The 17,264-nt window shown below is 39.4% G+C and overlaps 1 protein-coding gene across 1 annotated transcript in view; it reads left to right on the top strand.

The window, feature by feature from the left end:
* Positions 1–17,264, top strand: part of CRB1 (crumbs cell polarity complex component 1) — a gene marked incomplete at its 5' end in the record, with an annotated part of 116,549 nt that overhangs the window by 55,798 nt on the left and 43,487 nt on the right. Inside the window, 5 exons of the mRNA XM_045027118.1 lie at positions 1,274–2,227; positions 6,329–6,882; positions 7,259–7,424; positions 11,566–12,472; positions 14,245–14,373. Coding sequence (XP_044883053.1) covers positions 1,274–2,227; positions 6,329–6,882; positions 7,259–7,424; positions 11,566–12,472; positions 14,245–14,373 — 2,710 coding nt within the window. The remainder of the gene's footprint in view (positions 1–1,273; positions 2,228–6,328; positions 6,883–7,258; positions 7,425–11,565; positions 12,473–14,244; positions 14,374–17,264) is intronic.

The raw sequence follows: 17,264 nt of genomic DNA, 5'->3' as shown, positions 1-17,264 counted from the left end.
TTTGGTTAATTACTTCATAATGATCATGCTTTGTAATTATATTTTAACCAAAGAGCTCAAGACTTTTCCTTTCCTTCTCTGGAATAAAAACTGGGGAGAGAAATGGAATCTCTGTGTTAAAACCCATGTGAGTTTTCAACCAAAAATCCCACTGGTATCTTCTGCAGGCCTCCATGGGAGTGTAAATGGATTTCCCCTCTCCATTGAATATGTACTGGTCACTCTTGAATGGTGTGGTTCCTGGCTGCTCTGCATGAGAAGGGAAATTGGGGGATCTAGGCCCCATTATTAAGTTTCAGATCTCTGTGAGATATGTGTTACTAGCATCAGAGTGAAGCTGTTGAAGGAAGGGAAAAGTCGCTCCCGAAACATGGTGAAGTGAGCGCTGAATATCAGAACTTCAAATATGTATGTTCAAAGAGCCATCTGTTTGCAAGACTAATGGGTCACCCTGGAGAAAGCTGAATCTATAAAAGGAGGAATGGGGACATAATTATAGGAAAGCTTTTTTTCTATTTAAGGTATGTATATGCCCCCCATCACTGTAGTATCTCAGCACTTCACAATTGTTAATGTATTTATTCTCACAACATCCCTGTGAGGCTGGGAAGTGCTAGCATTCCGCACCTTACAGATAAGGAACTGAGGCACAGAGAGACTAAGTGGCTTGCCTGGGGTCACACAGGATATTTATTGCAGAGCTGGACTTAAACCAGGTTTCCTGCAGCCCAGGGTAGAGCTCTAACCACTGGACTATCCTTCCCCTCAATGGAATGAATGTAAATGAGAAAGAAGAACCTGCAGTCTCTTATCTATGTATTATTTTATTATTCATACATATTAATGAACAGTTCTTGGCTTTTACCATGTGATTAAAAAAAAGTATTTTTTCAAAAGAATTGCCACTTTCATACTCACTCTGCCATGGAAAGCAATTTGTTTGATCACATCTTCATCTCAGTTTCATTACACTGCCATTCAAGACAAATTTATAGTTTTCTCTTTTCTTCATCAATTATTTACCACTAAGGAGAGCTTAGCACAAGGCCCTGACCCTGATTGGCACCACTATGCACTACTGCAGTACAAAATAATAACAGCATCTATTCTAATGGCTGTCAATCACTGGGGACCAACCATCCCTTGATAAACAGATCCCCCCTGTAATTAGAGTTCATTTTATTAAATATCTAAAACAGTTTGGGAAAAACTGGCCTGCACCTATCCAATCAAATCAAATATTTTTTTTTTTTTTTTTTTTTTTTTTTTTTAGGTATTCACTGTGAAGAAGACATCAATGAATGTTACATGAACCCTTGCCAAAACGGTGGCACCTGTGAGAATTTTCCTGGAAATTACACTTGTCATTGTCCATTTGGAGAGAAGGAGGGGATTTCTTATGGTGGCAGGAACTGTACGGAGGTCCTCCTTGGCTGCAATGACCATCAATGCCAAAATAGTGGTTTATGTATCCCTCATTTAAAAAATGGCCACCATGGATCCAGCTGCATCTGCCCACCTGGGTATACTGGAACACACTGTGAAACAATAACCACCTTTTCTTTTGAGGGAAATGGTTTCCTTTGGGTGAACAGTGACATGACCACTGTACAGGGATCTTTCTATAACATAAACCTGAGGTTTCAGACTGTGCAACCTAGAGCTTTTATATTTCACCGAGGGGAGAAAGATACGTTTGTCAAGTTGGAATTACTGAATGGCTACTTACACTTATTCATGCAAGTCAATAACCAGCCACAGGTTCTTTTGCATATTTCACATAATGTCAGTGATGGAGAATGGCATTCCGTGGAGGTAACCTTAGCAAGAGCTGTTACCCTTAATTTACTTGACAGCTCTTGTATAGAATCATGTGTCAATAAATCTACTACTGCAATAGATAGTGATCAACTGATGCTTGCATTTCAGAGCACATTTTTGGGTGGTTTACCAGTGGGAAACATGAGCAGTGACTCTCCACCTAACATCTATAATATGCATTCTACACCTTCATTTGTAGGATGTCTTCAGGACATTGAAATAGACTTGAACGTTATTACCCCTGAGAACATATCAAGTGAAACATCTTTAAATGTCAAATCAGGCTGTACGAAACAGGACAGGTGTGAAAACCACCCTTGTCAAAATAGGGGACGCTGCATCAACTTGTGGCTGAGTTATCAATGTGACTGCTACAGGCCCTACACAGGGCCAAACTGTTCAACAGGTAAGATAATGCTTTTGGCATTAGTGTATTAAATGCCAGCTCAAAGCATAATCACAAATAACAAATCTGTTTATATCAGTGATGAAACACTATGACCCTTAAGACCTCCCCTGCTTACTGTCAACTGATGAGAAAACACAAGAGGTTAGTAGTAGCACTTGTTCATTTTTTTTTTAGAGTTCTCTCTGTAGGAAACCTAAATTTCAATCAGGCAGAAAAGTCAAGGTAAATTGATGGGTTTTGCTCATCCAATTTATTTATTTATTTATTTTTTACTTTTAATATGCCATTAAACTTTGGGAAACTCTGGTTTGCTGTAGGTTTGGCACCCAGTGACCTAAAGGCTATGTCTACACTATAAGCTAGGGGTCTGATTCCTCGCTCATGTACACATACTTGCACTAGCTCTCATCCAGCTAGAGTGAATATAAATAGCAGGGTAGCTGCGGTAACACTGTATTAACAGTGGAGGCACAGCTGAGCCAGGCTGACTACAAACCTCCCTGAAACTGGGCTAGCTAGCCTGATGACAGCTAGAGTGAGTACATCCACGACAGGGGAAATGACACCACTAGCTTGTAATATAGATATAGCCTTAGGAGCTTAAGTCCTATTTTTAAAAACTCACTTAGGTGCTTTACCCCCAGTCTCAATATCTGTATGTAAAGCAGTGCTCATGTTTTTGAGGGTAAATGAAGAATGAATAAAACATTAAACAGATGAAAAAAATAGATATTAAAAAAAATCATATCTGAGCTTTCACCAGCAGATTAAGCCTGACAGTCAATAGCATCATTTTGCCAACCAACCTAGGGAGAATGAACGCTTGAGGATTGGTAATCGGATCTTTAATTAGCTGGTTGAAGTCCAGCCCAGGGTAAGAGTTACCAATAGCTGTTACCATCTGAGAGCTGCCTGGTTGCCTGTGTGAAATGAGTCAATTTCCCACTGGACATGCACCTGTATCTCAAAAACCATTTAACTGGCATCCTTATGGGCAGAGTCAGCAGAGATGCCAAAACCTGAATGGTCCTGGAAATCGAATAACCCTTGCTTTCCTCCATGTTAGGATTGCCAGCCCTCCAGGATTGTCCTGGAGTCTCCAGGAATTAAAGATTAATCTTTAATTAAAGATTATGTCATGTGATGAAATCTCCAGGAATTCATCCAATCAAAGTTGGCAACCCTACTCCATGTGTTCCACCAAGTATGAGCTGAGGCAAACTAGAGGGATGATATGAGGTCCCTGCATTGCTGTCTGCTATGTGGATAAACAGAGTGCGTCATTCTCCAGGGTTGTAAATATAGCACCTTTCAGGAACACTTTGAACTGGACCCTCCCCTCCCTTCTCAGTAAAAGCCTATTGAGCTCAGACTGGGAGTTTTGCCTGAGGGAAGTGTGCAGGATTTGGCCTTCTATTCACATACAAATGCCCCCCACCCCCGTTATAAATGACTAACTTTCTACTAACACATGTTAGTTTGGGGATCAAGAAAAGACAGTTTATTTTTTAAATCAGGCAGTCTGGAAAAAATGAACAGCATCAGCAGTGCCCTGGCTAGATTCAAAGGGCCAGATCCTCAGCTGGTGCAAGCTGGCATAGCTGCATTGAAGGCAATGAAGCTACACAGATTTGTCCCAGCTGAGGATCTGGTCCCATGGGGTTATTGATGTATTTCACCAGAAAGCTGCATCTTGAAATCCCTTTCAAAATGTTTAAATATTATATCATTTCATAGGCTGTATTTAATAGTTATCTATACCTTTTTTTAATGTAAAATGATAAAGCCTGAGAGGTAATTCTAACAGACTGCTTTGAACTCCAGCTGTAATTTATCCAAAGGTTTGAAAAGCAACTTTGGAGTATAGGACAACATCTGGTAAATATGTTTGCCTCTTTATATGAAGTGAAATGAAAACCATTCAGGGCCGAGAGAGGCTTATTCTTGCATTAGAACTGTTGAGAATGATTAAAAAGTATTTGGGTTTTTTTTTTTCTGCTGACCGCAATATTCCTTGCAAATCATACCACCATGCCACTTTGATACATGGATTTTAGATATATGCCGTACTTAAAACACTATGGCAGTGGGGAGGAGGGGACTTGTGGCTAGGGATAACATAAGAAATGTTGGTGTCCTTTTGAAGAAAAGTTGCTGCCAAGGATTTAATTGACATGAGGCAATATTTTCACTACATATACAAAATAACAAACAGATGTTGACTCATTTTGATCAGCATCCAGATGTAGTGACACAAGAAGTTAATATTGACCAAGGTAATGCTAACTGTCCCATCAAACCCAAGATCAGATTCAATATTTTTTTTGTGGCAAAGTAATAGAAAATTTCAAATACTCTATTACCTTTTTCTAAGACTCACCCTTCCTTCTAATATTGCAAGGCTCCTGTACTCCAGCTCCTAACTCCATTAGAAATGCTCACTTTTTTCACATGAAAAATGCTTAGTTCTCAAGGACTGCCTTCTAGAGAGGGTGCATTCTACAAAGCTCTTATGCCTCAAAACACCCATTCCAGCAAAAGGGAAGATTTATTTCTACATGTCATGGTTTTAACAAGCAGATAAAGAAAGAAACGTAGATAATCTCTTTCATAAAATTAAAATATTTCATACCGTAGTTATTTATGAAATTGTCTATTCAGGAACAAGTCAGGGATTTATTCCCCTTACTAAATAATATTACTGTGGCACATACTAACACCATGGTTGTTAAAGGACTGTTAGGGTTTCCACAATCAATCCCCTATTTTCATTGGTTTTATAACCAAGTCATAAAAAAAGTAATGCTGCAGGCAGAAACTTGACATATGAGGTCCCAGTCCAGGAGTTTTACTGCACAAAAGAGGACTCTGACTGTTTAGTTACAGGACTGATTTCTTTGTTTAAACCAGGTTGACACTTTTTTTATGCATTTGACATACTAAAAGAAATAGCTCTTGGAAGTGTTTAGGCAGAAAGCCTATAATATGGAGAGCAAGATTTTGAAATTTAAAATGTAAAACGAGTAGAAATACTGTGGTTCAAAAAGCTGATGCACCAGAATAAGTAGTTTTCATTACAATGGTTTGGGAGACATTTTCTGTTTGTAATTAAAATCTTTGCTTTATTATGGAAAATAAAGACAGAGACAGAGACAGAGAGGAGTTCTGGTTTAATCATCTTAACTGATAAACAAAATTTTAAAAAAGTGTCTTGAATTCTAGATCCTTTGCCTACCCCGGTGGTACAGCAGTGTCATGTGTTGTCAGAGACTGATCATATATAGAAATGACAGTTTGGGAGCCAGATTCAGTGATGGATATAGGCTGATGCAGATCAGCATAGGTGTAATCAAGGGAATAGAGGGCTATCACAGCTCCAGTGTGGATGGTGCTGTGTAGAAACTGAATAGAAAATAAGAGCATGTGCTAAATCAGCATATGCTATTATCAGCCTCTTTGTTTAGAGACCTAGTCCTGATTTAACATTGTCCATTTTCCTTGATGGGAATGTTTAGGGAATATATGTAGGGGAAACACCTGCCCTCTCTCAGGATAAATCCCTAATGGTACATAGGTGTCCACTTGGAATGGGAAGGTGTAAGTTACACTTCCCTATGCCAGCAGTAGTGCATATGGTCTTGGGGTGAAATCCTACCCCTGCTGAAATCAATCACAAAACTTCCATTAACTTCGATGGGGCTAGGATTGTACCCTGGGACTTTAGGGGATGGTAACAGCTAGGTTGGGCTCAAAATACACCCTTCTCATGACCAATACAAATAACTGTGCTGCAGTCTGCCCTGAGAAACCATTTGGATACACATCCTCACAAGATGTACAGAGGCTGCAAAAAGGAAAGAATGTGGGGTAATAATATACCCTACAGCACCAAAATAAAGCCTAACCCTGCCCCCATTGAAGCCAATGAGAATTTTGCCATTAAAGACACACAGACCAGAATCAAATCCTTATTTTGTCCTTAAACATTTGCAGGTGCTTCTCTTTATCCGTGGTAGATGTTTCACCATTGTGCTGCCTCCATTAGTCAATAAGTCTTAAACTATTTTATTTTCTCTCTCTTTCCCACCTCATTTCAAGAGTACATGCCAGGCCGATTTGGACATGAGGACTCCTTGGGGTATGCTGCTTTTTCTGTTGATGGTAGTAGTCAGAACGAAAACATGACTATATCAATGTTTGTCCGAACACGGAAGTCTTCTGGCTTGTTAATAGCTGTGAGGAACAGTACATCTCTGTATATACGGATCTGGTTGGAAGATGGGAAACTAGTCATGTTAGCCTCAAATTCCACCAAATTGTTCAGCACATGGACTGTAAGTGATGGAAATTTTTACTTAATATCATTAAAAATAGAGCCAAATAAGGCTGAATTGTTCCAGTCATCTCAACAGCTAGGCTACATTTCTACCCCAATATTAACAGTCCAAAGTGGGGATATTCTCTATATTGGAGGACTCCCAGACAAACAAGAAACTGATATAAATGGTGGATATTTTAAAGGCTGTATCCAAGATTTAAGACTGAATAATCAACAACTGGAATTCTTCCCCACTACCACATCACTGTATTCTGTCATCAACCGAACACTGATCAATGTGACCCAGGGTTGTACTGGTGACAATCTTTGCAAGGTAAGGATGCCATTTCTCAAATCATGTTTCCATGTTTAGAACCAGGACTCCTCTTTTGACCCATTCATGTTCCCATGCAATATGTGATAGTAATGACATCTTAATTAAACATATAAACATGCTGGTAAGAGCAGATTTTGCTGAATAGTGCTGAAAATTGTGGGCATCAGCAGCAAAATATATGGGGGTTCTGAAAGGTGAGGCAAGGATAACCATTTACCAAACTTGCTATCCATGCATGGAACCTGCAAGGTTTTATAGCTTTCAATCCAAAGTAAACACAATTCTGTTCTCTGCCAAGCAATCCTGCCTTCCCTTGTGTGGGAATCCACTGCCACTTGCTAACACTTTGGTTGTCTCTACTCTTTCCATTTAGTCCAACCCTTGCCACAATGGTGGCATTTGCTATTCTATCTGGGATGACTTCACTTGCACATGCCCCCCAAACACAGCAGGGAAAGCATGTGAGGAAGTTAAGTGGTGTGAGCTCAGCCCTTGTCCTCATGAAGCACAGTGCCAGCTGGTACACCAAGGATTTGAATGTAGGTACATTTCTATCATTCCTGTGATCTTTGGGGACTGAAACAACTTCAGATAATGTTGATTTTCATGAACTTTTCAATTAAATCAAGCATTCCAATTCTCATACGACCCAGATGAATTTTGTTTGTTAATAATAATGATGATAATAATAATAAATAATAGAATCTTGATCACTGCTATTAGAAGTATTATGAATGGAATAATGGGATAGTAAAATTCAAGTTTCAGCCGTCACCTGTGCCTGATCACAAATTAATATCCATTTAATCTTGGGCCTCTTTTTTTAAATTACCCTCCCATTTTGAAAGCAATGGAGTGAGGATTCCGATGATATTGCCTGCAGGGGCTTTACTCTTCAGTTAATCAATGCATCTACTTGGCATGTTTATAAAATAGACCACTTTGTTCCATCAGAGCGCCACTGCAGTGAGATAAGAGGATTAATCTTAAGATGTTCTCCCTCCTCTGGAAAGACATGTCAGATGACATACTCCTGCACACTGCTTTATTCCATTTTCTTAAAGTGAAGCATCTTTAAAAGCTATCTTAAGCATCCTAACACCAGCAATGTATTTGAAAGATAGTCATTTCAACTGGTATCTTAATAAAGAGCATGAGAGTTCCAAGAAGCTTGTTCATTTGAAAATTAATGATCACTACTTATCATAAGAACATTAACCAATGTGTTGGATATCGCTGTTCTATTTCCCCTCTCTTGAAATCAAGCGGAATTTAAAAAGCACGCTAAGATTTTGTTATGGTGTTTTCCAAAAGGCATCCTTTTTTTCCAAAAAATACCCCCATGATGCTGTGAAGCAGGATTAATGTACACAAATTGCAATGGTATCAGTTAGAATACCTGACTCCTAGGAACAGAAGAGTTGGTCAGCAAAAGGTTTCTAGCATAGATGAAATGGAGCAACCTGCAAATAGATCCACATGATGCGGGCTGTTGTTGAGCCAGGAAAAAAGAGGTCAGTTAGAGTGAGTATTAAAACACATTTATATTTTAAAATACACAGTTATATTTATAACCTAAATCAACATATTACACATTATCTTTGATGATAAAATTCAAATAGGTGATATCTTATCAACTATTTTAGTGATTATAAGGAGTATAAACATACTGATGGGAAGTAATTGGACTGTTTCCTTTTGCTAAAATCAAGGCAATCTACATCTTTAGCAGTCTTTAACTTTGGATCTCAGTGCTCTTATATGTGGCAATGGTAGGGGGTTGTCATAATGGATGTTCATAAACTCCTGGGAGACAGATATGTTATGTGTCTTTATTATCTCTTTGTTTCCATGCATTCGTATCCAAACTTCTATGTAGACAGACATAATAATATGCCCCTAAACTCACAGACAACAGAACTTAATTGGTTTGTTGTTATTATTGTTTATTAGTAGTATTGAGGTGTGTAACGAGGGCTTCCACTCACCGCTAGGGTGGTGCCTCCTTCTGGCCACTCTGGGGTTTAGTTCAAGAGGTCAACGCCCCTCCCAGTGGTTGCACGCTGTCATTCCATCTCTCTCTCTGGTCTGCAGCCCCTCTTTTCCTCCAGGAACTGCAGCATCTTCTTTGTGACTCGGCCCTTTGGCTGGGTCACTCAGCATTCCGCCCTTCCAGGGTATAGTCCAAGTCTCTGTCATTCCCACTGAGACCCACACAGTTTCCAGTTCACTGTCCATCAGTGCCACTTCCCCAGTGGCTAGTAGGGGAACCCTGGCCTGCCCTCTACTCCAGGTTCCAAGGTCTGTTCAGTCCCCAACTTTGCTGCTTACTCCCTGGGCTGCTTCCTACTCTGGCACTACCCCCCCCTCTTTGGGGTTTGCCGGCCTCTCTACTCCCTCCTCCCACTGAGCAACTGTGAGCTACTTGTATCTACAGCCCCCAAACACACCTCCCCTCTGCCAGGGAGTGACTGCAGACTACCTCCCCGCAGCCTCCTTCTGCTATCAGCTCCCTGGCTTTATAGGAGCCCTGCCTGTTCCTGCACAGGTGAACTTCCCCTAATTAGGACTTTCCACTCAGCCTTCAGCCTAATAAGCTAACGGGCCCTTCTGCCTTCCATTAACTCCTTCAGGGCAAGTGCAGGGTTGACACCTAGATGCCCCAATCAGCAACTGGGGTCCAGCTGTGATAGGTGCTATACACACATATAATAATTTCATATCCTGCCCCAAAAAGCTTGCAATGTAGGTCTATGATGAGACACAAGGGGTAGGTACAATAAGCAGATGTGGGGGGCACAAGATAAGAGAGAGACAATTATGATCAGTGACACAAACACGAGTAACAGCACACCAGCCACCTAGTCATTGCCAAGTGCTTAATAATGTCCACACAAGAGTGTTTTAAGATTTTGATTTAAAAAACCTTAGTTGGTTCTCTGAGAACTGAAGTAAATTTTGAAAATACATACACTACAAACACTGATATTTCCTAGATGCCACAAATTATGCTGGGGAAACTGTTTCTATTCACTTTCCCATTTTATGAGGCACAAGAGTTGGTATGCCAAGAGACATAGTGGCACATCCATTGCCTTAGCATTTAGAGTATGCAGTCATAAGGCAATGTGATCATTCACGGCGCTTAGTGTCCATATCTCCATTCCCAAACTATTTCAAATAAATAGATTTTCTAGTATTTACTGTAAAGTGAAGGGCAGATTCTGTTCTTGTGAGGTTTCCCATTAATAATCCCGCATTGGTAATCCCAAGGATTATTGCGGACAACATTTGCCGAGATTGGGAAAGAATGCCCACCGATATCCTAGTAATCTGCTTTATCCGACCACCAAACCCTAACACCAATACAGATTTGAACTGAAGCATGAATAGGAGACATTTCTTTCTCTCTCCCCTCCTGAAAAAGCCTGGAATGTACATTTAAAATCTGACTAGTTTTGTCTATTGAAATGGACAAAATGCCAATGAACAATGTCAAATATATATGTAAAGAGATAAGATTATCAGGCCCTAAAAATGGACATAATTCTGTTCACTAAACTTGACTCACAGCCCTAAGCAGTTAGGACTATATTCCCCTCCAAGTTCCATCAGTGCAGCATCACTGAAGTCAGTGGAAATATGCCCGTGTGTAACTGAGGGAACGTCAACATCATGGGCCTGGATCTCCTTACATTAGTTTTACACTGGTTGTAACTCCACTGACTTTAATGGAATTATTCCTGATTTGTGACAGTGAATCAGGATCAAAAGTTGTTGTTTTATATAATCATAATCATACTAAATTGGTAAATCCCCCTAAAGATACTATTTCACAAGGGAGAGAAATGGAAGTGGAAGGGTATTTTTTCTGCAGTTCTGGAGCTAATGGGTGTTTACAAAGATTGTAAATTGAGGCAAGTACTGTATCATCAACACATGAACTAATTATTAGATATTGTTTGTAATTCCTACCATTGGCTAATACACCTATTTACCATCTTGGAAAAAACAGCACGTAAATTAACACCAGACACTATAGTTCTATTCAGCCTGAATTTGACAAACCTTTACAAAGTTATTTCCCCAGCTCAACAGCTGGTGTAAATCATCCTAGCTCCATTGATTTCAGTAGAATTATGCTGATTTTCACCAGTTGAGGATTGGGCCTTTGTTATTGTTTATTTGTTAAGTGTGGCACAAGACAAAGAAAGAGGGCTTGATTCTGATCTCGCATACGTTTGTTTTACACTAGTGTATCTCTACTGTCTTCCTTGGAGTTACTCCTGATTTGTACAACCATACATGAGATCAGAATCAGGGTCACAGTTCCCAAAGAATGTGCAGCCTAAGAGACAGTGAGAGTTTAGACAAAAACACTTAAGATCCCCCCCCAGAGGTTTACAACATTTAGGGCTAGATCCTCAGCTGATGAAAATCAGCATAGCTCACTGACTTCAGTGGAGATAGGGATTGGCATCTGACTCTTATTTTTTAAAATGAGAAGCCAAGAGGTGTAATATTGACACTGGTTAGAATTTGCATGCTTCATGGAAAGCAGTAGAAAGATTTAAATTATAAGAGGCAGGCAGCCTGGCACAGTGGAGTAGGGAAAACGTTGCACAGGTATCAATCTAAAACTGGCCTGCTTTCTCAATGGATATTATTATCTTTGCACAGGTGTTGCCAATGCAGTGTTTAGCGGCAGAAGCAGTGCAATATTTTACAGAACCAATGGGAAGATAAGGAGAGACCTCACCAATATTGTATTTGGCTTTCGGACTAGGGATGCTGATGTGATACTGCTGTATGCTGAGAAGGAGCCAGAGTTCATTACCATTAGCATTCAGAATACCAAGCTAGTGTTTCAGCTGCAAAGTGGCAACAGCTTTTATGTGCTGACCCTAGCTAGTTCACAGCCCGTGAATGATGGGAAATGGCACCAAGTGATTCTCTCTATGACAGAACCCTTATCCCAGTCATCTAGATGGCACATTGATATAGATGATAAAAAAGACACTGCAACTAGTACAGTCGCCACAGGAAGCCTCAACTTCCTAAGAGAAGAAATAGATATTTATGTTGCCGACAAAGCTTTTGACAATCTGGATGGCCTAAGGGGATGCATGAGCACTATAGAAATCAGCGGCATTTATCTCTCATACATTGAAAATTATGATGGTCACACTAAAAAACCTCAAGAAGAACAATTCCTCAAAATATCTGCAAATTCTGTTGTTACTGGCTGTTTGCAATTGGATGCCTGCAGCTCTGATCCCTGTATGCATGATGGGATATGTGAAGATTTATATAATTACTATCGTTGTACGTGTTCCAAGGGATGGACTGGCAGGCAGTGTGAAACCAACATTGATGAATGCTTTTCAAACCCCTGCATTCATGGAAACTGCTTGGATAAAATTGCATCCTACGAGTGCAGTTGTGACCCTGGTTATACTGGAGTAAACTGTGAAGAGGACCTAGACGACTGCCGTGGTCACCTGTGTGCAAATGGGGCAACTTGCATAGATGGAGTTAACACTTATTCCTGCCTGTGTGCTGGTAACTTCACTGGAAAATTTTGCAGGTATTATAAATAAGCAAGCTTCAGAAGCTAAAGAAACTCCTGCCATCAGAGCTCACCTCTCAGATGTTTTTCAAGTTGTTTAAATTAAATTGAGAAACCCCTACATCAATCCTACATTAATATGTAGGTCACACTTACACAATGGGTCCTACAGCAGCATAGCCATGGTACAGTAGCTGTTCCATTGTAGTGCCACAGTGTAGATGCTTCCTACATTGAAGAAAGGTTTTTTCTGTCACTGTAGGTACTCCACCTCCCTGAGTGGTGGTAACTAAGCCGAATCTACACCAGCAATTACGTAGGCATAGCTACAACACTCAGGAGTGGGAACTGTTCATACCTCTGAGCACCATAGTTATGTCAACCTAAATTTAAGTGTAGACCAACACTTAGGTTTTCCCTGCAGAATTATTACCCCACAGACATTCACATTTCAAAGGAATGTAGGGAAATTGTGCAGCTCTTGTATTCTGTTGGATCCCCAATATAATGAGTACATAGTGTTTTATTCGGGTAAATCCAAATAACACAGACTTTGCATTTGTCTTTGGGTAAAATTTTCAAAAGCTTCCAAGTGACTTAGGAACTTAAGTCCCAAAGTCAAAGGAACTTTGGCTCCTAATTCACATAGACACTTTGCAAAATTTCATTTTGTTTGTTTGCTGAAAAGGCTCTTTTAGTGTCTCTGGAAGCCATTTATGGGGCCAAAATAATAGGAAATTGCTTTTCTCACAGAACTTCCACCATCCGGAATTGAAATGTAATGAGGAGACCAGCAATGGCTTTATTTCAGCCCCATACATGGCTCTTTGAGATGACAGAAACTGACTGCAATGGGAGTTTTGCCTGAGTAAGGACTTGCAGGATTAGTCCAATAAACTTGAAGACAAATAAATTGTTCTTAATTGATATAGACACTGGACCATAAAGAATTATAGTCCACTGTTTTCAATGGAGTTACACTGATTTACGCCAGCTGAGGATCTGGCCCTCTAATGCCATTTAAAACTAAGACAAACTTGAAAACAATATATTTTGAGCTATTACCAAATTTTGTTTTTGCATTTAACATTCTATGTCCTACACACAGATTCTTTCAGATAAACTGCTAAACTATATTGCTACCAAATAACTCCAAGACACTTACCTAAAGGAAGGATTTGGCCCATTGTTTGCCTTAGAGTGAATTATTAAATCGGTATTACTGGAGCTTGGGAAAGCCAGTTGAATTAATGTGAAATTAAGTTTTTGAGGTTCACTGTTGCTTGGTATCACACTTCAGTTATTGCTTTCTTTCCTTTGTAGACATCCCCTTTAGTAACTGAATTTCACTCAGCAGAAAAGATAATAAGTATGCCAGATAGCACTTGTATAGATGCATTCAGGTCTGGAGCGTTGCTCCCTGCAAGAAAACTGTGCAGACGTTAGAAGATGTCTGTCTACATGCATTGCATCCTCCTACAGATTCACAGCTGTGTGCTGATTTACAGCCAGATTGTGCCACCCTTATTCACACTGAATAGTACCTTACCCCAGGAGCCACTGAAGCTGATAGGCACATTTGTGAAGTAAAGTACAGCTTACTGTGAGCCAAATGCTATTAGAATCTGACCCTTATTAAAGCAATTCATCTGTAAAATAGAAAACCTAAACACATACAACTGAAACAGACTAGCATTTTAATATGATGTTAAATAAATGAATGAGGGGAAATGAGATTTTACCTGAAACAAAAAGATATTAATTGCTGCTGTTGCCTCTTATTCATCTAGGCGCACAAGGCTACCTTTTTCTGTCTGTGGGAATGAGAAGAGAAATCTCACTTGTTACAACTATGGCAACTGTACTGAGCTCAAAGGCGAGTTGAGATGCATGTGCCTGCCAGGCTTTAGTGGAGAACGGTGAGACACTTCAGAACTTTATGTGCACTTTACCTCAACAGGTTATTGTGGGAGTATTGCACTGTCTTCTTAGAACATGAGATCCAGAATGGGCCCTTTTTGGATATCCAAAATTAGTGATTGAAATGGTACCTCACCTGCTGCAGACTTTCTGCAGCAATGAGACACAGCTCTGCCTATTTAAAATGAGCGAGAGTTAGAACTGGGCAAAATGTTTCTGATTCATGTTATTGGCGGGGGGGGAGGGACAAAACAGTTTCAGGTCAACTGAAATTATTTTTGAATTCAGGTCAAATTTGCAAAATAGTTCAGCTGGAAATTTAAAATAAAAAGTTTGGAACAGTCTAAACATTTTGTTTTGTTATTGTTAAAATGAAACATTCCAATTTTTCATTTTGAAACAATGAACAATGTTTCATTTTGAAATTTGCCTAAATCTAATTTTTTATGAAGTGTTAAAAAACTCAAAAAAGAAACAAACTGTCTTGGGTTGAACAAAAGAGTGTGGTTGAACCAAAACAATTTTTTTTCAATATTTTGATTCAGCCAGTGAATCAAAAATCAATTATTTGCCCAGCTTAATCCTCTCTTTGCTAAATATGACTTCTAGGGTTTAACAGCATGACAATTTGATTTCTACAAAAGTCAATAGTCAATGGGTCAAATTCATCCCTAGTGTAACTCCAATTAGGGATGACTTTGACCCAAGATGCTTTTTTTCTTAAATAACATTATACTGATTACATCTCCCTCTGCATACAAATAAACACCCCCCCATATAATACACAAATAGACATACATAAAACTAACAGTTTGATTTTAGCTGACATCCAATGGAGATACATGAAGTGTACTCTCACAGGGGAAGTGTTATGCACAGAAGACTGACTCATATTGTATCTTGCCAGTTTAGAATCAAATTCTAAAACAATTATACAATCAAAATTGATGAACTTCTTTTATATATATATATATATATTATACTATCTATATATATTATACTATAGGGCAGGTCTTAGCATGAGGACCCACCAACTTCACTCATAACTAAATTTGTATTGGGTGGTGTACACCTCCGTGAAACATATTTATTGTCCTAGTATATTATTACCAATTCTCTATATTGTCCTGTATCCTCAGTCAAGACTGGAGCCCACTCTTCTAGGTGCTGTACAAACAGAGGAAGACACGGTCCCGACACCTATAGGTTATCTCAAGTTTTGTTCAGAAGCATTCAGCTGATAGCAAGACAGGAAATACAGTACAAAGAAGGTAGAAAACATAAGACAAATGGTTTTGCTCTCTCTCTCAGTGCAATGAAAATTAAATCAGTGGCATAGAGTGTCCAAAGGTCCAATGGGACTTTAGCCTTAGCACATTCAGAAAAACTTTCAAGAAAAGGTTTCTCCCTCTCTTTTTAACGCCCACTGACTTTGTGGAATCACTGCAGTAAGTCATAAATGATGGATGAAATGAAAAATTCTGACCCGCCCAGTATAGCGTGCACTTGGCAATTGCTGCTGTGCTGTAATATTTAAGTCAAGCATCCAGAAAGGCCCCCTGCCAATCCCAGAACATTTGGAGAAGAAAAAACATCTCAAGCACTTTTTTGGTGTGTATTTATCTTGGGGCTTCAGGGTAGGAGGAAAGTGCTTTTTCCTTCTTCCTTCCATCCTCAGGCATTTTGCTAACTAAAGCTTTGGAAATGAGAGTCCTCCCTTACACCCACAGCCACTGGCTGGCAATAACCTCTATTTTATGGTTCCCGAGGTCCTACTACTGAGTGGTGAGCCAATAGTGAGCTTACTGCACGGTAATATACCGCTGCAATGAGACATTCTACACTTTATTCTCTTTTTTAAATACTAAATTGCCACTATATTTATTCTCTTTTTTCTGGGTTGCCAAAATGTTGTAAGGTAAACTAGCAGTGTCTTTCTCTTTGAAGACCTTCAGTAAACTAAATCAGACAGAACACACAGAAGGTTTATTTTACGAGAACAAATTCAAAATATTTCACATAGTGGGATATTAAAAACCACACCATCTCCATGATTGATTAGGCTGATATTACAGATATTTTCCTTTAAAAGTATAACCAATCCCTAATAAAGGGTTTGATCCACAACCTGTGGAAATCAGTGGGTGTCTTTCCACAGAATGCAATGGACTTTTGGTGAGGACCAGAAGAAAGAATTTGATAGTAGTTAGAGATGGACAAGTTATTCCTCAGAACAGTTGGTCAAACTTTTTATTGCAAAGAAATTATTCACTGAATTTAGGTGAGATTTTCAACTTGACTAAGAGACATATGTTTCCAGCTTCCACTGCTGTGGCCCTTTTCCCTGTATGTGAACCAATTTTGATTTCTTTTTGTATGTATGAATTCATTTGTATTTGTAAGTATTTGCCAACTAGTTTGATGAACAATTTTTGTTTCAGATTTTTGAGGACCGTAATTGATCCACTAAATCAAATAGTATTCTTTCTGTTCCTGATTGGATGAATGTGGCTTTTAAATAGATGAAGAGAAAATTCAAATATGAGTGTTTGATATGAATACCTGCCCTTCCCAAATGCTTATGCAAACAAACTTGTTGGCATGAATGTTTGCAATTGGACATGACTTTGGTTAAACTGAACAGCTTTTAGTAATTCAGACAAAGATCCACACACATTTCCAGGAACAGACCAGGTCTTCTAATCAGGTGTTATTAAGGCTGGTTGATTGTCCTCACTAAAAATGGGGAAAATGTAGTCACAGCAAAAAATACTGAAGTCATAATTTTAGGGCTTGGCTACACTTACAAGTTGCAGCGCTGGGAGTTACAGCGCTGGTCATGCAGCTGTGTAGGGCCAGCGCTGGAGTGTGGCCACACTGACAGCTACCA

This window comes from Mauremys mutica, chromosome 8, assembly GCF_020497125.1.
Source record: "Mauremys mutica isolate MM-2020 ecotype Southern chromosome 8, ASM2049712v1, whole genome shotgun sequence".
Classification (NCBI taxonomy): Eukaryota; Metazoa; Chordata; order Testudines; family Geoemydidae; genus Mauremys; species Mauremys mutica.
Note: the sequence above shows the minus strand (reverse complement) of the source record. Positions and strands in the feature narration are given on the sequence as shown.